Source organism: Pimephales promelas, chromosome 13, assembly GCF_988280905.1.
Source record: "Pimephales promelas chromosome 13, fPimPro1.hap1.1, whole genome shotgun sequence".
In the NCBI taxonomy this organism is placed as follows: domain Eukaryota; kingdom Metazoa; phylum Chordata; class Actinopteri; order Cypriniformes; family Leuciscidae; genus Pimephales; species Pimephales promelas.
In genome coordinates, this window is record NC_142781.1 from 23,048,432 (window position 1) to 23,074,430 (window position 25,999).

The following is a 25,999-nucleotide window of genomic DNA, read 5'->3' on the forward strand; positions in this document are numbered from 1 at the left end:
AGTGGTGAGACTTTACCAACAGTAGTCCAAAAACGGCGACTTTCAGCAGGATAATTCACCCTGCCACACTGCACACATTGTTTAGGAATAGTTAGCCTCCAAATACCCCAGATCTCAATCCAATCCAAGTTCGATCCATTGCTGCTTGACCTAGCAACCTACTAGACTTGAATGATCTGCTGCTAATGTCTTGGTTCCAGATACCTCAGGACACCCAGTGGTCTTGTAGAGTCCATGCCTCAGTGCTGTTTTGGCAGAACGCGGAGCAACAGCATATTATTAGGCAGGTGGTCATAATGTTTTGGCTCATTAGTGTGTGTGTGTGTGTGTGTGTGTGTGTATATATAAGTATATGTGTGTGTGTGTAAACATGGAGCTAAAGAGGCAAGATTAAGATGTGCTGCATTAATTCCTTATGTAATGCTCTTCAGCATCAAGTTTTGAAGGTGTTTTTAAAGTAAAAACACAATGAGGAGGTGTTACGAATACAGCAAAGCATAGGCTATTACTCCTCACAGAGTCTGGGATCACTGAGGTGGATAGGAATGCTAAACCTAAACCTTGTGATAGTTGTCATGATACAGATTAGCACGGGTGAGATGCTGAAACACTGAACACTTCCCGTCCAAAACCTTGAGGCATGCTGCGTCAACCTCAATACTTCTATATTTTGCAAACGATCATATGATTTCAGGGGTCAAGGAATGAAACATTATGGGCCTGTGGTCTGTTAACTGGTGGTGCTTGAGGTTTTCAGGAATGTGAACATTAAAACGCAAATGAGTCATACCATGAAAGATTGTAGATGACTTTTGATCTCCCTGCTCTTGTTGAAGTAAAATTAACAGGGTCGCTGTGTCCATTTCTTTTACTGTCTATGGTGAAAACCCTCTATTGCTGCTGAAAATTGACTACTTGTACAACTTCTTCTTATTATTCTTGTGATGTTTAATGGCGGATTGGCAGACCAACATAAATGGTGCATTCCCGCCACTTACTGATCTGGAGTGTGGAGTATACTTTGGAGGGAAAGAAAAAAAATTAAATTCTATTTATTGTTCCTGTTTTATTTAAATATTAATTCGTGAATTATTGATTGTCTTGACCCTAAAGATCTTAAACTTAAAGATCTTACTGCAATACGCCTTATTCACGGCAGTGCCATCTTTGGTTTTTAATGAGAATGAAAGCGAGGCTGTGAGGGATAGTCATGCATCTCTCAATGGGCTGTACTGTTATTTAATGTGTTTTCGGATTGTTCTGCTTATGAAACACTGGAAAAATATCTTTCCAAGAAATTTCAGTTGACAAACAACTCTCTACAATGTAAGCTGTGGAAAATTGTAAGTAATCTAGAGCTTTATTCAGCTTTTTACAGCGGATGCCACTGGATGCCAGTGGATGTCTACTCATATTCTATATTTGAGCTTACATTTTTTTTAAATGAATTTGACTAATAAAAAGTGTGCATTTGTGCTTTATTCCTGTCTTTTTAAAATAGTTGAATGAATGAATAAATGAATGATCGCGAGGTGCGATCGTAGATCAGAACGCCCGCAGCATTGAGGAGAATGAGTCAACTTCTCTGATAATTAATTAAGCATTTTGGTCATGAACATGTAAAACGATTGACATTGTAATGACACTGAATGATTACATTTAATCCAAATAAATGTTCGTGTTTCGTACTGATGTTATTCATCTGTTCTCACCAACGTAGACGAACACTGACACCCTGTGGTGAAATAAGGGCGTTTTTTTTACTTCCGCCGCTTTCTCGGATTGGCTTGGTTTGGATTTAAACTTCATTTTCCGATGAGTTTTGAAAATTCTGCACACACAGTAAACATCAGAATATCCCTTCTTCTGTCAATAATGTTTCCAAAATATAAAACTTTATTACATGCAGACACTCATTTTAGGTGGTGTTTGTTCAACTCATTGACGATTGACCGCAGTATACATTGAAAGTAAACATAACCAGAAGTAAGAGGTATTGTTTCCAAACGGAATTGCGTCGCGAAGCTCAGTGCAAGTAGTCCATTCAGCTTTAAAGGGTTAGTTCACCCAAAAATGAAAATTCTCGGCCCAGAAAAGTTATGAATGACATTGTTAATAGTCCAAGTGACAACAGTGGCTCAACCTTAAAGGGCATATTGCAGGTTAGAGGACCCAACGAGTCAATGCATAGAAAAACAATGTAGGAACTAGATTTTCTTTAAAATATACGTATAAACACGCCACAGAAGCTTCTGCAGTCGTTTTTGTGAGAAAATTTTACTTCCGCGTCTGAAAATGGGCGTGGCGGGCGTGACGCAATGAGCGGGAGAGCGGTCGATTCACACAACAGGAAAACAATGAATCGCAATGACATTTCGGACGCTGAGGAAATACTCGTATGACGGATCAAGCCATAAAGTTATGAGCCTGCTATGATAAAGAGATCAGGGACAGGCCAGGATAATGTCAGACAGAACGGTCAGAGAAAAATTGAGCTGTGATGTGAGGAGAACCAGTGGAGAACAGGACAGGTGCCTTTTAGGTGAGAGACGTACTTATAGTATACACGTTCGCTAACGATATACACTGTGCTCACAATATTGTACAGATTATTATGATCCTATAACAGGCCAGCAGACATTAGTATGTTTAGGGTAGATTTATATACTATTAAATGTATAAAAACGTTACTTGAGTATATTTCTATACTAAAAGCATAGGCTATACTCGGGTAAATTTTTAATACATATTTTTCACCTTGGTTATAACATAAACAGAACATTAAAGGTTTGAGTATTTAAACAACCAATTTTGTTTTTCAATTACAAGTTTTATTTAGGGCATGACATGACTAAGTTACCTATATAACACTATTTGATGCCATTGGTAGTATACGACGATCAATATTCTTGCTTCGGCATACCATGTTGAACTCAATCATATTGCCGAGATGCTAATCATTTGATCTGAAGTGAACGCTACACACGACCGTGTTTTCCGAGCCGAGAGGAGAAATCCCGTCTCTTCACCTGCTCAAACCGCACCAGGAACGAAAGATAGGCTATATAGCACAGTCACTTTTATTGTAATGGAAACTTGTGGACTCGATCTTGAAGTCCTGACAGGCTGGAGTTTTTGCAATCTCCACAAACACAATATTTACCATGACGATGATAAATTAAAATGCAAAAACTAACGAAAGCACACTGACTGACGAGCGCTCTCACTGAACACCAGCCTGCTCTCACTGAGCCGAGGCTGCGGCTCCCTGCTATGACGTCAAATGACGCGACGTTGAAAAAAAAGCCGTTTTTACTAGCAGTCCAAGAAACGCTCACTTTATCTTCTAAATTAGTGCCCTTATGTTGTTTTAAAACATTTTAAATCCTGCATTAACTTTTCATATGGTATTTTCATACAAGGTTATCTATAAATTTCGATTTTTTTTTTACCTGCAATATGCTCTTTAAGTTTATCAAGCGACGAGAATATTTTTTGAGCACAAAAACAGTCTCGATGTAGTGTTTAAATGTTTCTAAAGTGTGGATTTACCAATAAGTAAGTGCCTTAGCAATGCAGGAAAATGAATGGCTTACCTTTCACACTTTTCCATCAAATGACCGTGAGCATCAGCTTCTCAGTTCTTGAGCATGTGTCGTAGCGCTCTGGTGAACAGACGGCTACACAGAAAAAAATCAATAGCCCTAGTTGAATAAAGTTGTTATTTTTGTTTGTTTTGCTCACAAAAAGTATTTGATAAACTTAAGGTTTAGGTTAAGGTTTGGAACAACATGAGAGTGAGTGGCCTACTGACAGAATTTTCATTTTTGGGGCGAACTAACAATTCGAATCACAGAAATAAATTACATTTTAAAATATATTAACATAGAAAACAGTTATTTAAATATTTTAATAATTTATAATTATTTATAATATTTCACAATTGTACTATTTTATTGTATTTTGAACAGATAAATGCAGCTTTGGTGAGCATGAGACTTTTTTCAAAAACATTAAAAATATTACGATTTTTGATTGGTAGCTTAATTATTTCAGTTTTGTTGCAAACAAGTGAGTCTATACTACATTTATTTAAACTAATTCAGTCAAATTTCTCCTACTGACATTTTAAATCAAACTCCACTTAATGATTTGAAAGGGAGTCAGTCAGATCTAAATTTTGTCCAACTAATGAGCTATTGACATTTTTTTAGCCTCTTTTTGTTTTCTCCACTTTAATCGAACAGTCCGAGTAGAATGAAGTTGAAATAAGGACAATGTGCTTGTTTCCCCACTACCATCTCCTTTTTAACCTATCTGGACCAAACAACAGTTTGCATCACTCCCCTCAGGGTTCTGTCCACTGCTTACAAAAATAACTCACACTATGGAGCTATTGACATTACCACATTACCTCTGCCTGTCTACTACAATAGAGTTACCCAAGAATAATGTTTAATCACAATGGATAAAAACTGAACTCAAAGGATAAATCAAAAGTGACCATCACATATACAATAAACCGGTATATTGTTTTGGTGCTGTTGGACAGTCCCAAGAATTATAGTTTTGTAAAAAAAAAAAAAAAAAAAATCTAATAAAAATAAAGATTTGTACCCGATTGAGACATTTTTCATCATAAGCTTTTCTTTCCACAATAGACAGGAATCTGACCTGTGCATGCCCTTTTAAAATTATGTCACTGTTTGCTTCACCCTCTATGCCTGCACCGCACACTCCTGTTCCCTCCTGCACATTCAATGAAATCTGTCCATTGATTGTGTGTTCATTGTTTCCTGCTCTGCAGGGGGGAGGCCTGGGGAGAGGAGTGGATCTCAGGTCTCCTAAACTCTCGCTGCTGTGAACCTCAGCTGTATATTAGATAAAAGCTTTATTGATTCTTGGGGCTGCAGAGATTTTCCATGTGTTTGTCTGATTTATGTGCACTTTCAGAATGTCCAGTTATTGGGATACATGTTTGTTTTTACTCTATATTAGAATGTATATTAGAATGTATTTTAGAATGCATTTTAAAATGAAAGGTAATGACTAATGAGACAAGATAACTAACTTAAGACTTGAGTCAATTCATGTACCTCACAATTGCAGTACACGTCAATGTCCACTCTGTGGCAGTCTATGTATTCCTGTTAGCTTTGCTCACAGCAAGAAGGAAGAACATGGATTTTCATATATTTCAATTTATAGGTTGACAAATACATCTTAAAATGATGTGCAACTGTTATCATATGTCAAAAAGCATTGTAGCTATAAACATTTTCTTCACTTTACTCACAAAGTGCTAGCAGCTGTCACTGACAAAACAACTTTTGGTTCATGCATCTGGCTAATGCATTGCATATTCATTATTTTCTTTGTTGCAGAGTCCAAATCTAAAGCCACCTGTCTGGTGGGTTATTTTGAGTCATTACAAACCTTGATTATGAATAAATTTGTTAGTTTTGTTTGTTTGTGTTTTCACAGAGGAAAACGAGAACAGGGTGCAGGCAGAAGAGAAGTGGCCATTTGAGCACAGTGAAAATGTGCCCTTCTGCAACTCTGTGTCCAAGCACAAACAAGCTGAAGAAGATGAAATCGTCATTGTCCCACATGTCTCTCCTGACCATAACCTCACTGTGAGTATTAGTTTTATTTTGGAGAGATTTGTAGTGCACCGTTATTGTCTATTATTTTATACATTGATGTATATGTCTCACAAAAAAAAAAACAGTAATGAGAAATCAAATTTTCCTTGGGCTTTTGACATCTAAGAAGTCATCATATTATAAGAATATCCTGGAAGTTTCAGAACTGAAAACATCCTTGTTAGTCCAATAAAAGCTTTTATTGACACCAGCCCCAGCAAACGACTCGTTTTTCAAAGTGGGGAACAAAGTGGGGAAACGTAGATCCCACGTTTTTCAAAGTGGGGTGTTTTTAACTCAAAGAGGATAAAACACCACCCCGCAGAAGAAGATCAACGCCTACCTCCTCAAACATGAACGGTTTAGCCCCGCCCACCGATTCGTACATTACACGCATAGCTAAATAAGATAGGCCTACCTCGTGATGACAAACCGAATCGAGGTACTGAGCGAGCAATACAAAATATGGTATGCAAAAGAATGGTGCAACACACGGACTCTGGGTCGAACATGTATGGGCGAATCATTCCGGTTGCCATTTTACAACATTGGACGGTTTCAAAACAATTTCCCCCAAGTGCATCGACAGGTGAGTTGAAACTCATTATAATACAGTATGCAAAACTGTTATCCACTCACAACAGTGGGCGTTTACTTCCAAGTCTTCAGTGCGAGACGCCCATAAAAACAGAGCGTTTTTCAGCTAGACTCAAAACTAGCGTACAAAATAGCCTATTACTTATTCATTTTGATGTTTTTGAATGCAAAAACCATGCGAACGTCATAAGTTGACCTCAGACAGCAATATAATAAAATTTAAAAAGCCAGTTCATTACCCCTTTAAGAAAAAATATATTTTCCTGTGATGTAAAACAGCATATTTATTATTATTATTAGGTCTATTACTTATTAAAATGTGCTAAAGAATCTCTATTTACATTGTTTCTTCCTTGTGTCAGGAGGCCTAGTCTCTACAAACAAAACCACAGGTGACAAAACAAGGATGTAGGTGGGGTTAACAGGTTAATCATGGTGATTATTGTGATGTTATCCAGTGTGAAGTGGACAGAAGGAGATATCCAGCTTTACAGAAGGAGGATAGACTGTCTTGTCTGGACAGTGACTCTTACTGGAGTTTTGTGTGCTCTTCTGGGTGTGGTACTGAGATGCTAACTTCTTCCTCATGGATGACTGAGAGCGGGACCAGAAATCCTGTCATGTGGCAGAAAATGAATGGGTGGAGCACTCTTTGCTTATATGCGTCTTTGCCATATGCGCTTTTGTTGCGAATTGTGGATTAAGAGCAAGTACAAAATCTTACCCGGAAAAGAAAGAAGAGGCTAAATAAAAGTAAAGGCTGGATAAAAGGAGCAAGCTGCATGCTGGCACTATTTTGGAACATCATTACGGAATGTTTTTTTCCATTTCTTCAGCTGTCCTGCCTGAAAACAACATCTCTGGTCTTTAATGCTCATTTTCCTGGCATCCATGATTTTGGAAACTTCATGTAAGGACAACATGTTACGAAAAATAAAGACACATCAGACTTTAACCAAACTCAAATTATTTTAGTAAAACAGTTTTTTATACCAGTAGAAAACTAATAAATGGAACTCATATTCATAATTTGTCAATGGTTGTTCAGCACAAGGGCTTGACATTCAGGGATGGGTGAATGGACTTGGGAAGGCTATTGGAAAGAACCTGGAATTTTTTACTGCGAACATAGACATATCATTTTTACTTATATATTTTTTTGAATTTTGACTTTGTTTTTGTTTTTTATCACTTGTGGAATATTCTTGTTTGAATACAGACTAAATTTGTGAACCATACTGGAACGAGGGAATGGAGAGTAAGCCCATCAATACATTTTCTGACAAATTAACAAACCTTTTTAATCACCATGAAAAACATGAACTTCAAACACTGACTGAGGAGTCGGACAGTCCAGATTTGACTTCTTTTTGCTTGTTGACTAAGGAAAGAGGGGTTAATGGTCAACAAAAAGTTGGTTTTGATGATCAAGGGGAGGATTTTGCTATAATTGTTAAGGTTTTACCTACAAACGCTGAGGAAGACAGGACAAAGGACCATGTCAACAGACCGGAGTATCAGAATGTAAATGAAATCGATTTTTCTTCAGAAAAGGAGGAAGTGGACTTAGACCTCAAAGTTGTGCACCAGAGAGATAATTACAGTAAAACATCAATTGTGCGCCAGACTGTCCAGGATGTAACAGATGGTCAAGCTGACACACCATCTAAATCACTTAGCAAAGTCTCAGCCAGTGGCAGTGCTAACAGACTGGACAAACAACTTGAGGATCCAGTAATCGGTACAGTGGATAATAAAGATCCTGTTTTCAGAGAAGGACACAGACTCAATCAGGACATATCTGCAAATGAGACAGTTGTTGTGGAATCAGATAACTCCAGCAATGAGAAGCTGTTTGCTAAGGAAGAACCATTGAAAGTGAGAGTCCATACAGACATTCAAAGCAGAAATGATTTTTTAATAAAAGAGTCTTTGAATTCATCCGCAAATAACGGAATTTCAGTGCAAAGTCACCGGGAAGTATCTGCTCCTGAGAGCAAAATAGAGTCTGGTGGAAATCTTCAAAACACTGCAGATGTTCCAGATGAGGTAACCAAATCTGGTGTAAATGAACAAACTTTGACTAACCGCAAGGCATCTGCAAACATGGACTTTCAGAACACATTAGCGCACTGTGAAGTTCATGATCTCACTAAAAAGGTTCTTTCATCAAACTCACCTGTGAACACCAGAACTGTGGTCATCACCCTTACACGTGTTGAAGCTCTTTCTGCTGAACCGTGTGTTGATACTAAAGAGATCCAACTGAGAGATGAGACTGCAGGTAGCCAAGCTATATGCAATGAAAGCAGCGGAAGTTCAGACAGCATTTTTGTGCACGTCCATCCACCTACCACAAGCCAGGAGAACCAAATTAGACATTCTGAGGCTGGAGGTGTGATTTTAACAGGTTCTGACCTCTGTGACACTGAAGAACACAGTTCCAGTTCGTCTGAGCTAGTTAATAAGACTAATTCAGAAACAGTACCGGTGCCTTCAGTCATCCAGATGAAGACAAAAATGCATGCAGAGGGAGATATTAATAAAGAGAGTGTGAAAGAAGACACCATGTTAGATACAGATTCATCGTCCACTGAGAAAACCACAAAAGACCAAAGCATACTCTCCCCCACAGTAGTAAAAGAGAAACCGCTCCAACTGTCGTCCCTCTTCACTGGGCTGCTCAGCCCCAAGAAAGAAGCACTTGAGGAAAATGAAACTACAGAGCAGCCCCAAAGCCCTACCAAACGAGGACTTTTTACCGATCAGTCTAAGAAAGAAGTCAAGGGAGACTTCCTGGAACAGCTTACTCAATTCCTCAGCAAGGGGGAAGGGAAGAGAAAGCAAGAGAGCAAGTCAAGCCCCCCACTGTCTCCAATCGGTCAGGACCCTGCTGAAAAGCCAGAGACTAATGTAGAGGAGCCGGTCATTCCCCAGTCTGAGGAAACCAACAAATCTACAAATGCAGAGACGGCCTTAGGTGCATTGAAGGCTTTTTTCACCGTTAAATCTGCCAAAAAAGACACTTCAAATCGCATGGACCGGGACATTGTAAAGAAGAAGATCAACAGGGACAAAGACGTCCTCAGAGCTTTCTTTGACAGGAACTCAAGCAAGTCTCCAGACAACAAAGAAACTAAAGTATGCAGTGAACAGATGATTGCATTTGTTGGTGATTTCAGTATCAATGTATAAAGTTTAAATAAAAAGTCTTCTTTGATGTGCAGCTAAAAAAAAGTGGGGATGCTGCATCCTTATTTAATTTAATATTTTAATTAACAGTACAATGCATATTAATTGTTGCTGTGTGGTGTCTTAGGCTGATGTGAGTGAGGAGCATACCCCAAAGCGACTTCAGACTATCTGGCCACCACCAAAACTGAAAAATGACGAGGAGAAGATTGGTCTCAAATACACGGAAGCTGGTAAGGGCTTATTGTATAATTGAAGAAGAAAACAAGCAGTAAGTGTAAATGTTTGCTCTAATTCAAATATTTGCTTTTGTATAAAATGTAACAACACTGTCCAAATATATTCCACTACACCTCCACCCTAAATGTGTTTCTAAAGCGCAACTCTGCAGATTATTTACTTTGGATACAGTGTCACATTGTTTGTTACTTGTAAGAAAATTCGTTTTCTCAGCAATGCAGTCATTAACCTTTTTGCATTGATCAACCTTATTGACTATCCATAACATTGCCCGTATTGCAGTATCTTGTAGATTTAAAGGGTGTGGAGTCCTCAAACACACCTAAGCTCACATGCTCTAAGTGTGTGTTGTTGTCATATGCTTAAATATACTTGAGGAAATTATTTTTTCCCATGGTTCTCTAGACAAAGGCAGTGATCATCCCTATATATAGCAGTTCTACCACTGCCATCTATTGGAAAGTTTACATCTACGATATTTACTGGATATCCAATTCTTCGTTAATTCAGTTTGGTGTCAGAAAGAAAAAAGGACAAAAAAATAATACTTTTATTCAGTTAAGGATGGATGAAATTGATCAAAATTGATGATAGTAAGACATTTTTTTAATATTACATTTTTATATCAAATAAATGCTTTTTTTATTTCTACTAATCAAATAATTCTGAAAAAAATGTTTCACTGTTTCCATAAGAATATTAAGCAGCACAACTGTTTTCAACATTGATAATAGAAATGTTTCTTAATCAATCAACATATTCGAATGATGTCTTAAGAACCATGTGACACTGAAGACTGGAGTAATGATGCTGAAAATTCAGCTTTGCCATCACAGGAATATACATTATAAAATATATTAAAATTGAAAACAGTTTAAAATTGTAATAATATTAATGTTTCTCAAATGTTTGAACAGTAGTACATATTGTTAGAGAACTATTTTATTGGGTTTCTGCCACAATTCAATGCGTTTTGTGATATATTTAGCCATAATGATGGTTTTTTTTTTCTGTTCTCAGAGCATCAGGCTGCTCTTCTGCAACTAAAAAGAGAATGTAATGAAGAAGTGGAGAAGTTACAGGTGGGAAACTCAAGAACAGTATTTTACAACTGAAGGGATACAGTTTACTAATAGCATCACAAATTTAAAACCTTTCCCAGGAAAGGCGTGTTTCCACAATCAGTGCTTTTACAAATGTATTGTACTATGCTGCTTATTGAATATAGTCACACTTAAGCCACACTTCTTCTATAGACCTATCAAGCCAAATTACATTCAATTTAAAGAAAGCAAGCAAAATCTTTCACAAAAAAGGTCTCAAGATTTCAAGATTGTGTCGTCTGCTAGGACGCTACTGAATATGTTTACATTTACTTTACATTATATTTATCCATGCAGCAGACACTTTTATCAAACGTTATACATTTTTTAATTTACATTTTGTTGTTTGAACTCTTTAATACAGGCCGACTTCAAACTTGAGCTCTTCCGGTTAAAAGAGAAGAACGAAAAGGATCTGTCCAGACAAGCGGTAACCATTGCAAGCTTACAAAGAGAGAAAGACAAAAATCTTCACAGAAATCACAGAGATGTTGCTGTGTCCACTGACGACAACGTCAAAACACGGACTTTCCACTCTGTGTGCATTCAGACCGACAGAGAGACATTCATCAGGTCTGAGGAGGCCAAGGAAGTGAGTCTTGACCCCCTTCCTAAAAATGCTGACCTCAACTCAACAAAAAACTTTACTGAAAGACAAAAGACAGTTCTTCCACCAGCTGCCCCACCTGTATCACCTCAGTTACAGATGAATAGAAACAAGATTCCCCCTCCTCCACCTGGCCCTTGCATTCCTAATATATCTACACTTCCTGCTCCGCCACTGGATACACCAGGAAGTGTGCCTCCTCCACCTGGCCCTTACAATCCTAATGTACCTCCACTTCCTGCTCCGCCACTGGATAAGCCAGGAAGTGTGCCTCCACCTCCTCCACCTCCACCTGGTCCTTGTACACCTAATGTACCTCCACTTCCTGCTCCGCCACTGGATAAGCTAGGAAGTGTGCCTCCTCCTCCTCCTCCTCCACCTCCACCTGGTCCTTGTACACCTAATGTACCTCCACTTCCTGCTCCGCCACTGGATAAGCTAGGAAGTGTGCCTCCTCCTCCTCCTCCTCCACCTCCACCTGGTCCTTGTACACCTAATGTACCTCCACTTCCTGCTCCGCCACTGGATAAGCTAGGAAGTGTGCCTCCTCCTCCTCCTCCTCCACCTCCACCTGGTCCTTGTACACCTAATGTACCTCCACTTCCTGCTCCGCCACTGGATAAGCTAGGAAGTGTGCCTCCTCCTCCTCCTCCTCCACCTCCACCTGGTCCTTGTACTCCTAATGTACCTCCACTTCCTGCTCCGCCACTGGATAAGCTAGGAAGTGTGCCTCCTCCTCCTCCTCCTCCTCCTCCACCTCCACCTGGTCCTTGTACACCTAATGTACCTCCACTTCCTGCTCCTCCACTGGATAAGCCAGGAAGTGTGCTTCCTTCTCCTCCACCTCCTCCTCCACCTCCACCAATGACAGGATGTGGTCTTCCACCGCCACCACCCGTTCTCCACTCGATCTCCAATCCCCCTCATGGAGTTGGTATCTTCCTCAGTACAGCAGCAGACAATCCTCCTCGCAAACGTTCAGTGGAGCCAATCTGTCCAATGAAATCGCTCTACTGGACACGAATACAGATTCAAGATAACAGGTATCTCTCATCACCTTACCTCATGTTTTTAATTTACATGGGGCAATGACATGATGCTCATTTTTTAATTGTATCATTTTTTACTTTTGTTTAGTGCTTTTGCCTTTTTTTATTCGATTTTTGAGACAAAAATAACAACAATGAACACAATTCACTTTTACAAATAGATAAAAAGTACTTTAAACTAAAAATAAACATCATCCCACTCTACCTGTATTCAACCATAAAGACCTATAAAACCTCAATCAAAAGTTTCCTCAAACACGCAACGTATGTCCACTAGTGACGCTGACATTTTCAACTCTCCCTCGTCAGACCTCATGGGAAGTTTAAGACAGACCACTGCAGACGTTTGTCTGCATGAGGGGCCAGCCACAGGCTGAGCTGCAGTCTTTCCAGGACCTCTAGTGGCGGTGTGGATTTCTGTGGGATTCGGCTCCCCGGCCACCTCTGTGCTTTTGCAATGTTATTTGACTCCTCATGAAAGCTTTCTGCTCTCTTCGTGAGCATTTTGTCAAGCCAAAGCCAAGCTTAGCTGTGCGCCGTCGTCCTGGCTCCTTAATTATTTTTATGGGAGAGAAAATTTTGCATGTCAGATTACTCGCATGCTGCTCCTGTTGATTTTCCTTCTCCTGCTCTCAGCCAAGGTTGCTCAGCAACAATAAATAGCTCACTTTACTCGTGTAACGTGGTTTTTACAGTTGCTGGTATTAGGAAATGCTTTGGTTGGTGGCCTGTATGTCTTTGAAGTGTGAAGATTCAATCACAATCAGCCTTAGACTGAGCAGAAACTCATAATCTCTTTCTTTTCTTAGGAGCAATATGCTGTGGAGTTCCCTGGAAGAGCCACAGATAATAAACACCAATGATTTTGCGGAACTGTTTGCTAAAGCCACATCGCCCACCAAAAGAAAGCCCCTATCCGAAGCCTATGAGAAGAAAACCAAAGCCAGGAAGGTACCGCTCTGCCCTCAAGATAAGAAAAAATGATATAACATAGAGAGGCTCATATTTTGAATGGCAATTTTAAATCTATATAGCAAATGCAGTTTTTATAGCAAATGAGAGATTGTGGGTTTGATTCAGCTAATTAGAAAAACAAAATCTGTAAATTGCTGTGGATAAAAGCATCTGCTAAAATGCATTAATATTATGCACTGCTAGGCAAGTTCAAAAAGTTCAGATTTGAGACGTGTCCACTAGGTGGAGCAGTTGTCAGTTCTTCCGAAATATATATTTAACTGGAACTGATGCATTCATCCATTCACCTCTGCTAATTTCTTTTCTTAAACATCTTTTGTCAGGTGCAGTCACTTTAAACTTTAAAATCCATTAATTTGATACAAATGCTTGTGAGTAATATCAGGATCCCACAAATGCCCCTAAAATTGCCTTTGAAATTGATATAATTATATAGGAAATGAGGATCATTTGAAATAAATGAGCCTGTGCTTGAAATGTGATCATGCCATTGTTACCTTAGGGAGGTGGGTTTTATAATGGAGGTTTGGAATTTCCCAAATTATCTTTTATTTATTTGTTCCACTTTTGCGTAATACAAGCATGAGTCCTCAAGACATTCATATGGTATTGTAAGCAAAAGGCACGTATCTCATGATCAGAGTCATTTACAAGTTTTTGATTGATGAATTTTTGACTTTTTTTGATTGATGAACTTTTTTAGGTTATTAAATTACTGGATGGCAAGCGCTCTCAGGCTGTGGGCATCTTAATCTCAAGTCTCCACCTGGAGATGAAGGACATCCAGCAAGGTAAATCACACTGAACACACTCATATATGCCGAGAAATACTCAACCACCAGCGCGTTTTTTTTATTCTGTCCAGACTAATTTTGCCTCCACTAATAATAAACAGACATGTTAAAATGATACATATTTGTGTGGCCTGGTTAGAAAAGGCAACCTAAGACTTGATGTTGAAATAATTCTGTATATAAAGACATATCTTGCAACAATGTGATTGGCTCCAGCTCTTATCAAGGATAAATTGGCTGTATGTTTGTTAAATAAACTATCAGTCCCACTTACCAAACATACACTTTTCACATTGGCCATCCTGAATTCATCACAGCTGGCCTTAACAAAGTCAGACAGGCAGATTTTTTTTGGATGATTTTAGTAAATTCAAAGTATATGTTTGGTAAGTGGGGTCTGGTGGGGGTTTGGTTACAGGGGGAAAAAACTCTCAAATACATATTTAGACTTGTACATTCACATATCACATCCATGGCACGTATGTCCATTAACTAATCAGTCTTCTTGTCTAGAGACTGATACTTTTTCATTTCTCAGCTGTTTTGAATCTGGACAATTCTGTGGTTGACTTGGATGCTATCGAAGCCCTGTATGAAAATGTAAGTATCCTGCCACATTGGAAACGTACTTATGTACAGGCCCACACTAAATCATAGCCTCCAAAGCAGTACATCTACACAAGTCCTACACATTCGCACCCCTTGCATGTTTTCTGCTTTTCAATTAGTAAAAATTGAGGTTGAGTAAGAAATATGGATAATATAATTGTTTATAAAGCACTTATGTTAATTATCCTATTAAACTATTGTGTTATGTGAGCTTTAAAACTATTTAAATTATAGTTTGTAGTCACTTTAGGGATTATGGTATTTGTCATGGTGACAGTTGTGAAACTGGATGTAACTTTACACAGAAACGGGTAATAAAATTTTTTTTCCCACACTAAAATCATGGTAACACTCATTTTGTTTACATTTTGTGGCTATACTATAATAATGAATACTGAATATACTGAAAAATATTTCATATTTATGGATTGACCACCCCATTAGCTTATATTGCACTGCAACTCAGAGATAAGTGGAAATTAATTTTGTTGTAATCAAGGAATAGGGATAATAGGGATAGCAATAAGATTTATTTTACTGTATTTATCACTGTAAATCACTTCAGAAAATGCACACAAAATCTTCAGATTCTGTATCACGCTTCTTGTCTCTCTAGTTCCATTTCCAACATACCTAAATAATAGATAGTTCCAGAGTGGTTTCATAAGTTTATGTGTGTATCATTGGTCAGTTTTCATTTGAATGCGTCTGTTCTGTTTCTCCCAGAGAGCTCAGCCTGAGGAGTTAGAGAAGATTAAGAAACACTATGAAACCTCAGACGAGGAGCAGGTCAAACTACTGGACAAGCCTGAACAGTGAGATATTCCAGAAACACACCAGATAACTCATGTTTTTATGCAACTAGTGATACATCAATTGTCATTCACAAGGGCACTTTCTGTATGCTCTTTGCAATGTATACTTCTCTAAAGTTCCTTCATTTGAAAACAAACAAAGAAAAAGTAGTGTTTTCAACACTATGCACTTTAGTTTGACAGATGTTCATTGCTTTTCCTTGACAGATTCCTGTATGAACTCTCCCAGGTCCCTGAGTTCTCCAGTCGAGTTCACTGTTTAATTTTTCAGTCGAAATTCACCGACGCCGTTGCCTCCATACAGCGCAAGACCGAGATTATTCTACACGTCTGCAAGGTACAAAGGCATTTTCAAAAAGGTCAGACCTCAGATATTATCAAACCTTTGATTTGATTTGATCAGACGCTGGCATTCTTAAGAGCAAAAAACAGCCCTTCAGGCAGCTGCGGTTTATTTAAGAGAGGTCTAAGTGCTTGCTTTGTCTCCAACATCTCCATGTGATAAATGCACAAATAAATGTTGATGTGTCTTTTGTGTTTTAGTGTCTTTTGGAGAAAGTTAGTGTGAGGGAGGTGATGGGACTGGTGCTTGCTCTGGGAAACTACATGAATGGAGGGAGCAGAGCTAGGGGACAGGCCGATGGCTTTGGGCTTGAGATTCTTCCCAAGCTTAAGGATGTCAAGAGCAGGGTAAAAGTTTTCTACATTTGTCTATGTTTAGCACTGTGAAAACACTATAACCTCACACACTGAGGTGTTTGACAGAGCACGATTTGTTCTTAAAACGATCTGAATGACATACGTTTTTGACATAATTCTCTATAAATCTACAGGAAAATCACATTAGTCTGTTGGACTACATTGTTTCCTACTATCTGCGTCACTATGATGAGGTAAAACATGAACATGTAACCTTTCACATGCAGTTTGTTTATTTTACACACTGCAGATCTTCATCTGTTCAACATTGTTTTCAGTCACATGACTCATTTTTCATCCTATCTATTAATTTATGGAGTGATACACGACAAATGCAATTGATACAATGTCTTCAATAAAGCTTTTTTTTTATTATAAGGGTGTTTTAATTTCTAAATTGAAATTCATTTTGGTAGGTGGCTTTTATTGTTACAAAAGATTTCTATTTCAAATAAACACTGTTCTTTTGATCATTGTATTCATCAGAGAACCCTGAAAAATATGTATCACGGTTTGCCCAAGCTTATCAGATTGATTTCTAAAGGATCATGTGGCATTGAAGACTGGTTTGATGTCTACTGAAAAAAACAATCAAGGAATAAGTTACATTTTAAAATAAATTAAGTTAGAAAACAAATGTTTTAAATTGTAACAATATCAGTGTTTTTCACTGTATTTTTGATCAAATAAATGTTGGTGGGCATAAGAGACTTCTTTCAAAAACATTACAAAATCTTTCCAACCACAAATATTTCTAAGAACATGTGTTTTACTCTAGATCTTCAAGTCTTTCTTGGCCGTGGATACTCATATGTTTCACTCATCCTTCCTTCAATCTCTCTCCAGAACGCTGGGACAGAAAAGAGCATCTTTCCTTTGCCTGAACCTCAAGATGTTTTCCTTTCTTCTCAAGTGAAGTTCGATGACCTCTCAAAGGATCTCAGGAAGATGTACAGAGACTTGACAGGTAAGAATTACCAAAAACAATCTCAAGGTCTTCAGAAACGATTTTAGCGTGCCACTGATTTACTGCACCATCAAAAGTAGCAAGATTACATGGGTGGGATGAAAGTCTGCAATCCTGCAACGTGGCTCCAGCTGAATCCTGAGGACTTTACAGCATCTGTTTGCAACAACTCATTATTAAACCAGATTAGATCAGGTGGAATAGACAGACGAGTTTGCCTATGTATATGTGTGCACGCGTAGATGCGGAGGCGAAGTGAAGTCTGTGAGATTTTGCCATGGCGCCTTTTAGATATGACTTTAATCCTGCCCATCAGATGCTCTGGCATTGTGTGATTCTTTAGCTCCGTCGCAGGGGCCAAAGGCTACAGTGCTTTGGCGCTTATGTAATCTGAGAGAAGAGCAGCTTATCGCTGGCGGGATGGGCTTTATCTGCGCAGAGATGCACTGCCATTCTCCTGCTACACTGTATCAGTCCGTGTTCAGTGTGGCCCCGCAGATGTGTGTCACAGATTCTTTTCTTTACCTCTCAACAAGCCTTTCTTATCAGGCGACGGAGAGACTGCCAAATCGGGCCCATCGCGCTCTCCCTTTTTTGTCCTGCTGTTTGAACTCCCCTCATGACTGAGAGAGAATCGTGTCTTTGTTTTTTATGCTGTGTTTGTTCGATTTCTTCGAATTACTTACAGCCCCACTGAGGTTTTGGCTGCTCAAGGTGACCGCATTTGTCTGCGATGTAATTTCGCGGAGCAAAAAAGTGCTGCACTAATCAAATTAGTCACTGTGTGCCTACACCAAAAGGGAATGTCCCTGTGATTTTATTTTCCAGAGACAATGATGACAACATTGTGAAGCACATCTAATGCATGGAGACTCCACAGCTGATTCATCTGGCTTGCGTTTGAGACATCTTTTTGATCTCTTTGAGGTCATTGTGGCAGTGGTTTGGCTCGCCGAGGTCCACAGTTGAGAAAACCTGAATGTTGATGTGAGCCGCCTTGGTGGACACACTATATGAGGATCTTATCACTTTAATATTTTGCGTGGAAAAGATTCCCAACCGTTTCTTCATTTCCAGCTGTGTTCACAGTTTATACAAATTCTTAATGAAAACAGTAGTATGTGTTGCCTTATCCGGGCTGAGATGCAGATGGAGCGTATCCAACAGTCCTGGGTTCCCATCAGGGTGTATTATGACTGAGGCAGGAGACTGACTCCTCTGATCCCCTGATTGGACGTTGAACAAACAGTGCTGTGTCGGTCCACGGGTGATACAGTGACTATCTGAGGATGTGATCAGAGGTGCATCAAAACAGATTTTAGAGAAAAAGACATTTGATAACCTCTCAGTCACAGGTGGAGCTTTAGCTCTATGGTGTTTTCTTGACAATAGGTTATGAACAAGTGCAAACAAAAAGGGTTTAAAGAGATAGAAATATGATTTTATTTCTTCTGTGGAACAGAAAAGAAGATATTTTGAGAAATGCCATCATACAGTGAAATTTATTGGGGTCCAGTGCCAGTTTTGTACCCTATTGACTTTCATTGTTGGAGCAGTTGTATGTATATTTTACAGTTATTACAAAATCCAACATACATAGAAGGCTGACGCTCAGCTTGTTTATAGACTTTGGAAGTTCCCCCATGACTGTAACCATTGTTTTTACAGATGTGATCGACATAATTTACTGTACTGATCCCATAATTACAGCATTTGCTCCATCAGCAGAAAGTGCTTCCTTTTAATGTGCAAGTAATCAGTGATGCGCTAATGGCTTTGACCGCAGTCGCTGTTGTTTTAGATGACTTGATAAACCAACTTAAGCTGAAGTTGTGAATGATTGTTGGACTTCTGGTAAAAAAGCAGTTGGTGCCTACTCAGAATGTGAGTGATCAACATGGCCACATACATTGTACTTAGTGTGTTATAATAAGTAAATATGTTTTATTAGTTCCACCAATGATATATTTTGAAATACTGTATATGTTTTTAAAGAAGTCTCTTGTGCCATCCAAATCTGCATTTATTTAACCAAAAATACAAACAGTAATATTGTGAGATATTATTTCGATTTAAAAATAATGTATTTTTTTCAGCATCATTGCTCCAGTCTTCAGTGTCACATGATCCTTCAGAAATCTAAAATGCTGATTTGCTGCTTAAGAAACATTTTTTACTATTATCAGTGTTGAAAACAGTTGTGCTATTGAGCATTTTTGGAGATGAATATTTTTCAGGATTATTTGGCGAATAGAAAGTTAAAAAGTTTGTAACATTATAAATGTCTTTACTGTGACCTTCAACTTAATGTATCCTTTCTTTCAAGTGTCATCAATAATACCCAAATCACTTATCTTTATCATCAACATTATCTAATTGTAAAATAACATACGGGTAAGCTTATTGATAATGTGATAAGAAACGCTTCAGTATATTTGCACTTTTGTAGTTGTGTGCTTCTTGGCTTTTTTTTCAAGATCTGGGTTATTGGAATAAAAAGTAAGCGCTCATGGTGGTCAAACAAAAAAAAAACCTGTTTAGTTTAGGATAAAATATTGCATTAAAGTTAGTGTAAACTTTGTTTTACAATGACTGGCTTCTGAAAATTGGACCTGGTCAGGGATTTTACTCTAACCCAATGTTATTCCTTTTGTCTCATACAGTTTGTGAAAAGGATGCTCTAACCGTGTGTACCAACTCATCTCAAGAGCACATACATCCCTTCAAGGAGAAAATGGACTTGTTCATTGCCAACGGTGAGCTAAGCTATGATGTGTGAGATTAGCCCACATTACCTTTTAGAAGAGGATTTGAAGTCTTCTAATTATGTGCTCCGTCCCATCAGCCGATCCCACTTGTCTTCCTTGTTCAGATACAAAGTCTAGTTGGTCTCTGAGACGACCAGGCTCTCTAGAAGATTGATGGAGAGGAGTACAAATGTTTGCTTAGATTGTACAGGATTGTTTTGCAGATCGAGCCAGATATGTGGAGATATAAACTGGATGAGACAATGCTAGTCAACTAGACAAATAAGATTAAAGGCCCTATCGTACACCCGACTCAAGGCACGATGCAAGTGTTTTAGGCTAGTTTCAGTCCGAAGCAGTTATTATTTTCACGTCCTGCGCCCTGTTGTTTAAATAGCAAATGCATTTGCATCTATCTGTGCGCCCTTGGGTGTGCTGGTTTGAAAACGAGGTGTGATTGGGACGTGCAGCAGCACACAAACGTGCTAAATATATAACGGATATTTTTTTTCAAATTAAACTACCACTTGCTGTGGTATTCTGCCATACAATATACAGTATGCACGTTACGTCCAAAACACACCCATTACTCATTAAGAGAATATGACAACCCTTTTAGACCACGCCAACCATTTTTTCCTGTCGTTAAACTAGTAAAAGTGGATTCGGACACGGCCTAAGTGCACTTGCGCCTTGCAGACCATGCGCTTAGATCGTTAAAATAGGGCCCTAATTCTGTTTGTAGTTTATGTATATAGCAGCACATTTAAAACATCCTCACATTCTTCCTACTACAATTATTTGATTGTCTCCACTACACAGATAAGACAGCACACATCCTGCAGTCATGAAGAATATCTGCCATATGCCCTTTTGGGGACCTGATAAGTGTCTGTGACTGCCTACCTGTACAAGATTGCTGGTCAGGTTCAGAAGACAGACGCAGAGATAGGAATCAGAGAGACTTTGGCTATGAAGGAGACTTTTTAGTAAAGGAGAAACATCAGTTTTAACATTGTCTTTGAGGCCCTGGTAGAAAGGCTAGGAATTTGAGACGATAACGTTATTGGTAGCATAACTGACAAAGCAGTGCAGGAACAAGTTCTGCAAGGTTCTCTTAAAGCTACACTGTGTAACTCTTTTAGTTTATTCTTAGCTAAAAACACTTAGTTCTTTCAAAAATATATGTGCTCATTAATGTATATTTACTTCGTTCAAGTAATAAAGTATTCTCGTAAATGTATAATTTGCCATTGAAAATACATACGGGTAAGGGGTTCTAATGTCGGTCGCCATGTTGCCCCTCCATCTTGAAAGTGCATTAGCCAAAGAGGGACATACCCGTTAATTCAAGCTTCGCCTTTCGCGTTTACGTTTGAGTTAACACTCATGGACGAGGTCGAACTGGAAGCCATGTTAATCTTGGACTACATTGGCCACCGTAGGAGTTAAAACAAAATCGGAATTGAGAGGAACAAAAACTAATATTCACTGGATGATCATATACCTTTTCACCGCTAGATGGGGGTAAAAATCACACAGTGTAGCTTTAAAATGTTAGCACAAAAACATTGTTTATAGCCTGGCTAACGCCAGACCCAATTCTCGTTGAGACTTGGGTCTGGGAACCACATGCACAATTTTGCGTATTTGAAGCGTGGTTTACGAATGCCCGGAGCCGTTTATTGGGTGCTCAGAATGTATATCAAATGCACAGAAAAACACAAGTATTAAGTCCAGTTTAAACTAGATGTTGAAGTTGTTATTTGCATTGGAAATCGTTTGAGCTTGTACTTCACAAGTTAAAAATTAATAACTATTTAATTTAATGACTAAAGTGTCAACTTTAATCGGATAACTTACGTGTGCACAGCTGAAAGTTATGCTACTAAAGCAGTAGCTGTATATTTATATTGAAAAGCAACACAACTTAGTGGCACTGTGACAACCACATTAGTCTACAGGCATAATGACAATATGATATTAATAAATACCACTTACCATTTATAAGTTAAATGGACTTCGTGGACGACGATGCCTAGCAGGTTGGTACTATACAACTCCGTGGCTAACATGTCTTGACACTTTGCACTCATCTAGGCCTCGGGACTGCCGAACAGAAGTTGGTATCGACAATTCTTTATCGCATTTTCTTTCTCGGGACACAGCTGAGCGGCAGATATTCCGAGGTTGACCGCCTCGAGTCCTCCACCTGGTCCTCCATTAGGGCAATTAATGGCTAGACAACAATAACGACTGGGGTCTCGCGAAGTTTAACGCCAAAAGCTGCTCTTTTTTCAAAATAAAATTTCATTCTAAACTACTTACAATATAAGGCTGCATCAAAAGGTAGCTTCGCGTCTGCTGCCATAGATATAAACAAACTGCTTCGGTGTGCGTCATCGTCTTCCCCATAGACTGTAAAAGGTCTTCCCTAAATGAGGCGAAAATCTGGCCATGGTATCCAGACTGCCTTTCAGCGTGAATAAAATCGCGCTACGGTAAGGCAGTATTTTTTATTTTTTTAGTTCTGTCTCAATCTTCCTCTTAGTTCCTCATCTTTTTTTTATTTTATTAAAGAAACATGTAAATCATACATTCAGGAGAACATAAAAGAGTTAAAGCAAAGACAAATTCTACAGAATAATTCCAAATCAAGTGCCATAAAAATAATTATATTACATTACACAATTATAAAAATAAAAAAAATAAAAAATTATAATACAAATAAAATAAGCAATGTATCGGTAAGGCAGTATGGAGAAACCCAGACTATTATGTTTACATCATTCATGGAATTTATTTTTTTTTTTTCCTGAAACATTTTAGTTGGACGTTTTTCTAACATTTTTTAATTGCCTGTTTAAGAACATTCAAAAGTAATGTTCATATAATGTTTGCAAAATTCTAAAATCAAATGTGTCCTTAATGTTCGCATGGCAAAAAACAAAAACCAAAAGCAATTTACATTAAAAACACTGGGCATTTTGATAGTTCAGAGAAACATTCAGAAATAATGCTTTCATAACTGAATGGGAATGTCAACATTCTTAGAACATAATTTTGTTTGCTGGGATATGGCTAAAGAGGTAAAATTAAGACCCTGAACTAATAGAAGAGATATTGGCTCTCAATATTGAAACCATTTGCAGGAGTCTTTATGAAAATGAAAAATGTGGTACTGATTATGATACAATAAATGCAAATGTTGATACACATCTTTTTATTTTACAGCACAAAAAGAGCTAACTGCTGTGGAACACCAAGTGATATCAGCACGTAAAAGGTACAGGCACATCACTCTTGTTGAAAATATTACAATAAAACTTAAATATTTTTGACATTTAGTTACATGAATTTACAATTATGGCCATCCTAAAAAGCCTGGTTGTTTTCTGGTGCATCATGTCTTCTCTTCCTCAGCTTCTCTTACCTAGTGGAGTATTTTGGGCTGCAGTCACGTTCCGGGGAGCAAGAGATTACGCCAGGCCATGTTTTCACATTTTGGTTTGAATTTTGCAATGACTTCAAGATCAGATGGAAGAGAGAGAACAAGGTCATATCCAAACTGAGGTGAGAGTTAGCAGCATCTTAAGTATCTAGCATCATATTTTCTGGTTTACAGCTTCTCTAACCAACTACACAATGTGATAACTAAGTTAAGGGTCATTTTGTCAATGACTGTTGAAACTTGCTGGATTTGAAACATTGCGGATAAATAAAATGCAATCCATCTGAATTTTCACTTCAGAATTAAAGAGGCCCAACAGTCAGTGCGCAACATGACAGCAGAGAAAAAGATTGAGACCAGAAGGGCCAATGCCAATGGACTGGTAAGCACCTGTCTTCATTGGTGGCAGATAGATAGTAGCTATTGTTTATTCATGAATGTTTTAAAAATCAGATTCATAAAAGATGTAAGCACAGCTGAATAAGAGTTCAAAATGATTTATGTTTCTGTATGGGTTTTTTTATGACAGAAAGAGAGACTGCGTCTGAAAGAAGCAAGTCTGACCACCAGCTGACCCTTTCTCCTGACTGCACGTTACTGGCCAGGATGACAGCCATGTCTGTCAAATTAGTGTATCACATTTATGACCCAAAGATCCCTTCGACTACGGTTTAGATATGAATTAATGCTGTTCAAAGTGAGAAACATTTATGTTAAGATTACAAGTTTACTCTGCTCTGGAGTCTTCACCAGTCTAAACAATTAAGCCTTCAAAAGTGTTATCTGAATTGGAAAAATAAGTAACTTTATTTTGTATATTGAGTAACAAAGTTGTGTAACTTTTTATTGTCGTATTAAATCATTACAGAATATTACAAAACATAAAGGTAATGTACATGTAAAATAATATAATTTTAAACTATCCTTATTGGTTTTATTTTGTACAACATCACATTTTTTATTGATGTCAGTTGTTGATTCATCACATCTCATTACCATTTAATCACAGTAATATTGTTCCTTTTGCGATGAACGCATCATTGTAGAAGAAGGTTGTAACTCTGGCACTTCATTCACTTGACATTACTTGCATGAAGACCAGGATAAAACGCATTAGAATGTTTTTTGTTTGTTTGTTTACTAAATTACTTATTTACACCCACATATTATATATCTACATTACAAAGATATCTACATTGATCCACACAGTGGAAAATAATAAGCATATTGTTATGTCATTCTTTTTTATCTGAACGAGTAACGATGCAGGAAACAACTCAATAATGCTCCTTCATTATTATGCAATAGGAGTGCGTGGAATATTTACTTTCAGAAAAACATAAATTGCCTACAACAATGACGTCAGCAAGTTTAATCCAAGTCGACAGAAGTACAGCGGCACTGTTTCACGCGGCGCACGCGCTTCTTCCTGGTGCTGGGGATCTGCCCGGGACAGATGAGCGTGTAAGTGACCGTCGTGTAACTCTTTGGCTTGCACACGGAGCACGACTGAAACGCACCGTCCTCTTGATAAACATGTCGAGGTATGTAGAATGAGTTGCACTGTCCGTAACAGAAACGATTGATGATGGTGCGCGGCTGGCACCCGTCCTCGTAAATCATCAGTTTCAGCGGCTGCGTTTTACACCAGTCAAGTTTGAGATAACGGCGCTCCGTTACGTGTAAAGCCTCCTGGCTGGAGTCCAGCACCTCGTCCCCGACTGAAGGCGGTCCCATTCCCCCAGAACTAGCCTGCGGTGTCTGCGGTGACTGTTCCGACTGGTTTGGGCTGTATTTATTTGAGTAAGGAATGGCGCCTTGAAATCCCCCGGTTCCCCTGATCCTCGCCGGATTGCAGAGCAGCCACAAGACCATGATAGTGACAGCTAATGCTTCTTTAGTCATTCTTTCATAAGAAAAAAAGAGATACATTATTTTATTTTATATATATATATATATATATATATATATATATATATATATATATATATATATATATATATATATTGTGTAGGCTATCAATATTATATTATATACTTTTTATAAATCCTTTCACATATAAAATTAATACAGCTACTTAACCTCTTTGAAAGCATATATATATATATATATATATATATATATATATAACAGTTATAAAAAAAAGTTCTCTAGATAATTTTGAGAGCCAACAACTATTTTCCTGTGGCAAATTATTTCTTTAAACACATTTCAGATGTGATTTAAACTAAATATCCAGTAGATATGCACACTTACCTCAGATTAATAATGGTTCAAATGTATTCACATGGACTTCAGCTGTTCACAAAGGTCTTTGTATATCATAACAAACTACAATTAAAAATAGGTTGAACCAAAAGTTCCAGAGCTCAGACTCAAAATAAGTTATGGAGCTGTGTTCTGAGTGCTGACATTTAAGAGAATGGGGCAGTCCACGCCTCCTCAGCCTAAAATCATTCACAGCACTTTGGGGATGGTCCAATGCTTTTAGAGAGTTCGGTCCTTCACG

At 38.2% G+C, this 25,999-nt stretch overlaps 2 protein-coding genes across 2 annotated transcripts; one reads left to right on the forward strand and one right to left on the reverse strand.

Annotated features, from left to right (window-relative positions):
* The first annotated feature begins 6,748 nt into the window (after positions 1–6,748).
* Positions 6,749–24,651, forward strand: fmn1 (formin 1). Its single transcript, XM_039692649.2, has 17 exons — positions 6,749–9,383; positions 9,562–9,667; positions 10,695–10,756; positions 11,142–12,427; positions 13,243–13,384; positions 14,112–14,199; positions 14,741–14,802; positions 15,538–15,626; positions 15,834–15,963; positions 16,170–16,316; positions 16,460–16,519; positions 17,172–17,292; positions 19,956–20,048; positions 23,274–23,325; positions 23,463–23,612; positions 23,791–23,872; positions 24,020–24,651. Exons 1-17 carry the CDS (start codon positions 7,494–7,496, stop codon positions 24,062–24,064), a joined length of 4,605 nt encoding a protein of 1,534 aa, XP_039548583.2. The 5' UTR covers positions 6,749–7,493; the 3' UTR covers positions 24,065–24,651.
* A 96-nt stretch (positions 24,652–24,747) lies between these two features.
* Positions 24,748–25,992, reverse strand: grem1a (gremlin 1a, DAN family BMP antagonist). Its single transcript, XM_039692654.2, has 2 exons — positions 25,747–25,992; positions 24,748–25,396 (listed from the first exon to the last, which is right to left on the reverse strand). Exon 2 carries the CDS (start codon positions 25,393–25,395, stop codon positions 24,862–24,864), a length of 534 nt encoding a protein of 177 aa, XP_039548588.2. The 5' UTR covers position 25,396; positions 25,747–25,992; the 3' UTR covers positions 24,748–24,861.
* Between the last annotated feature and the right edge of the window lie 7 nt (positions 25,993–25,999).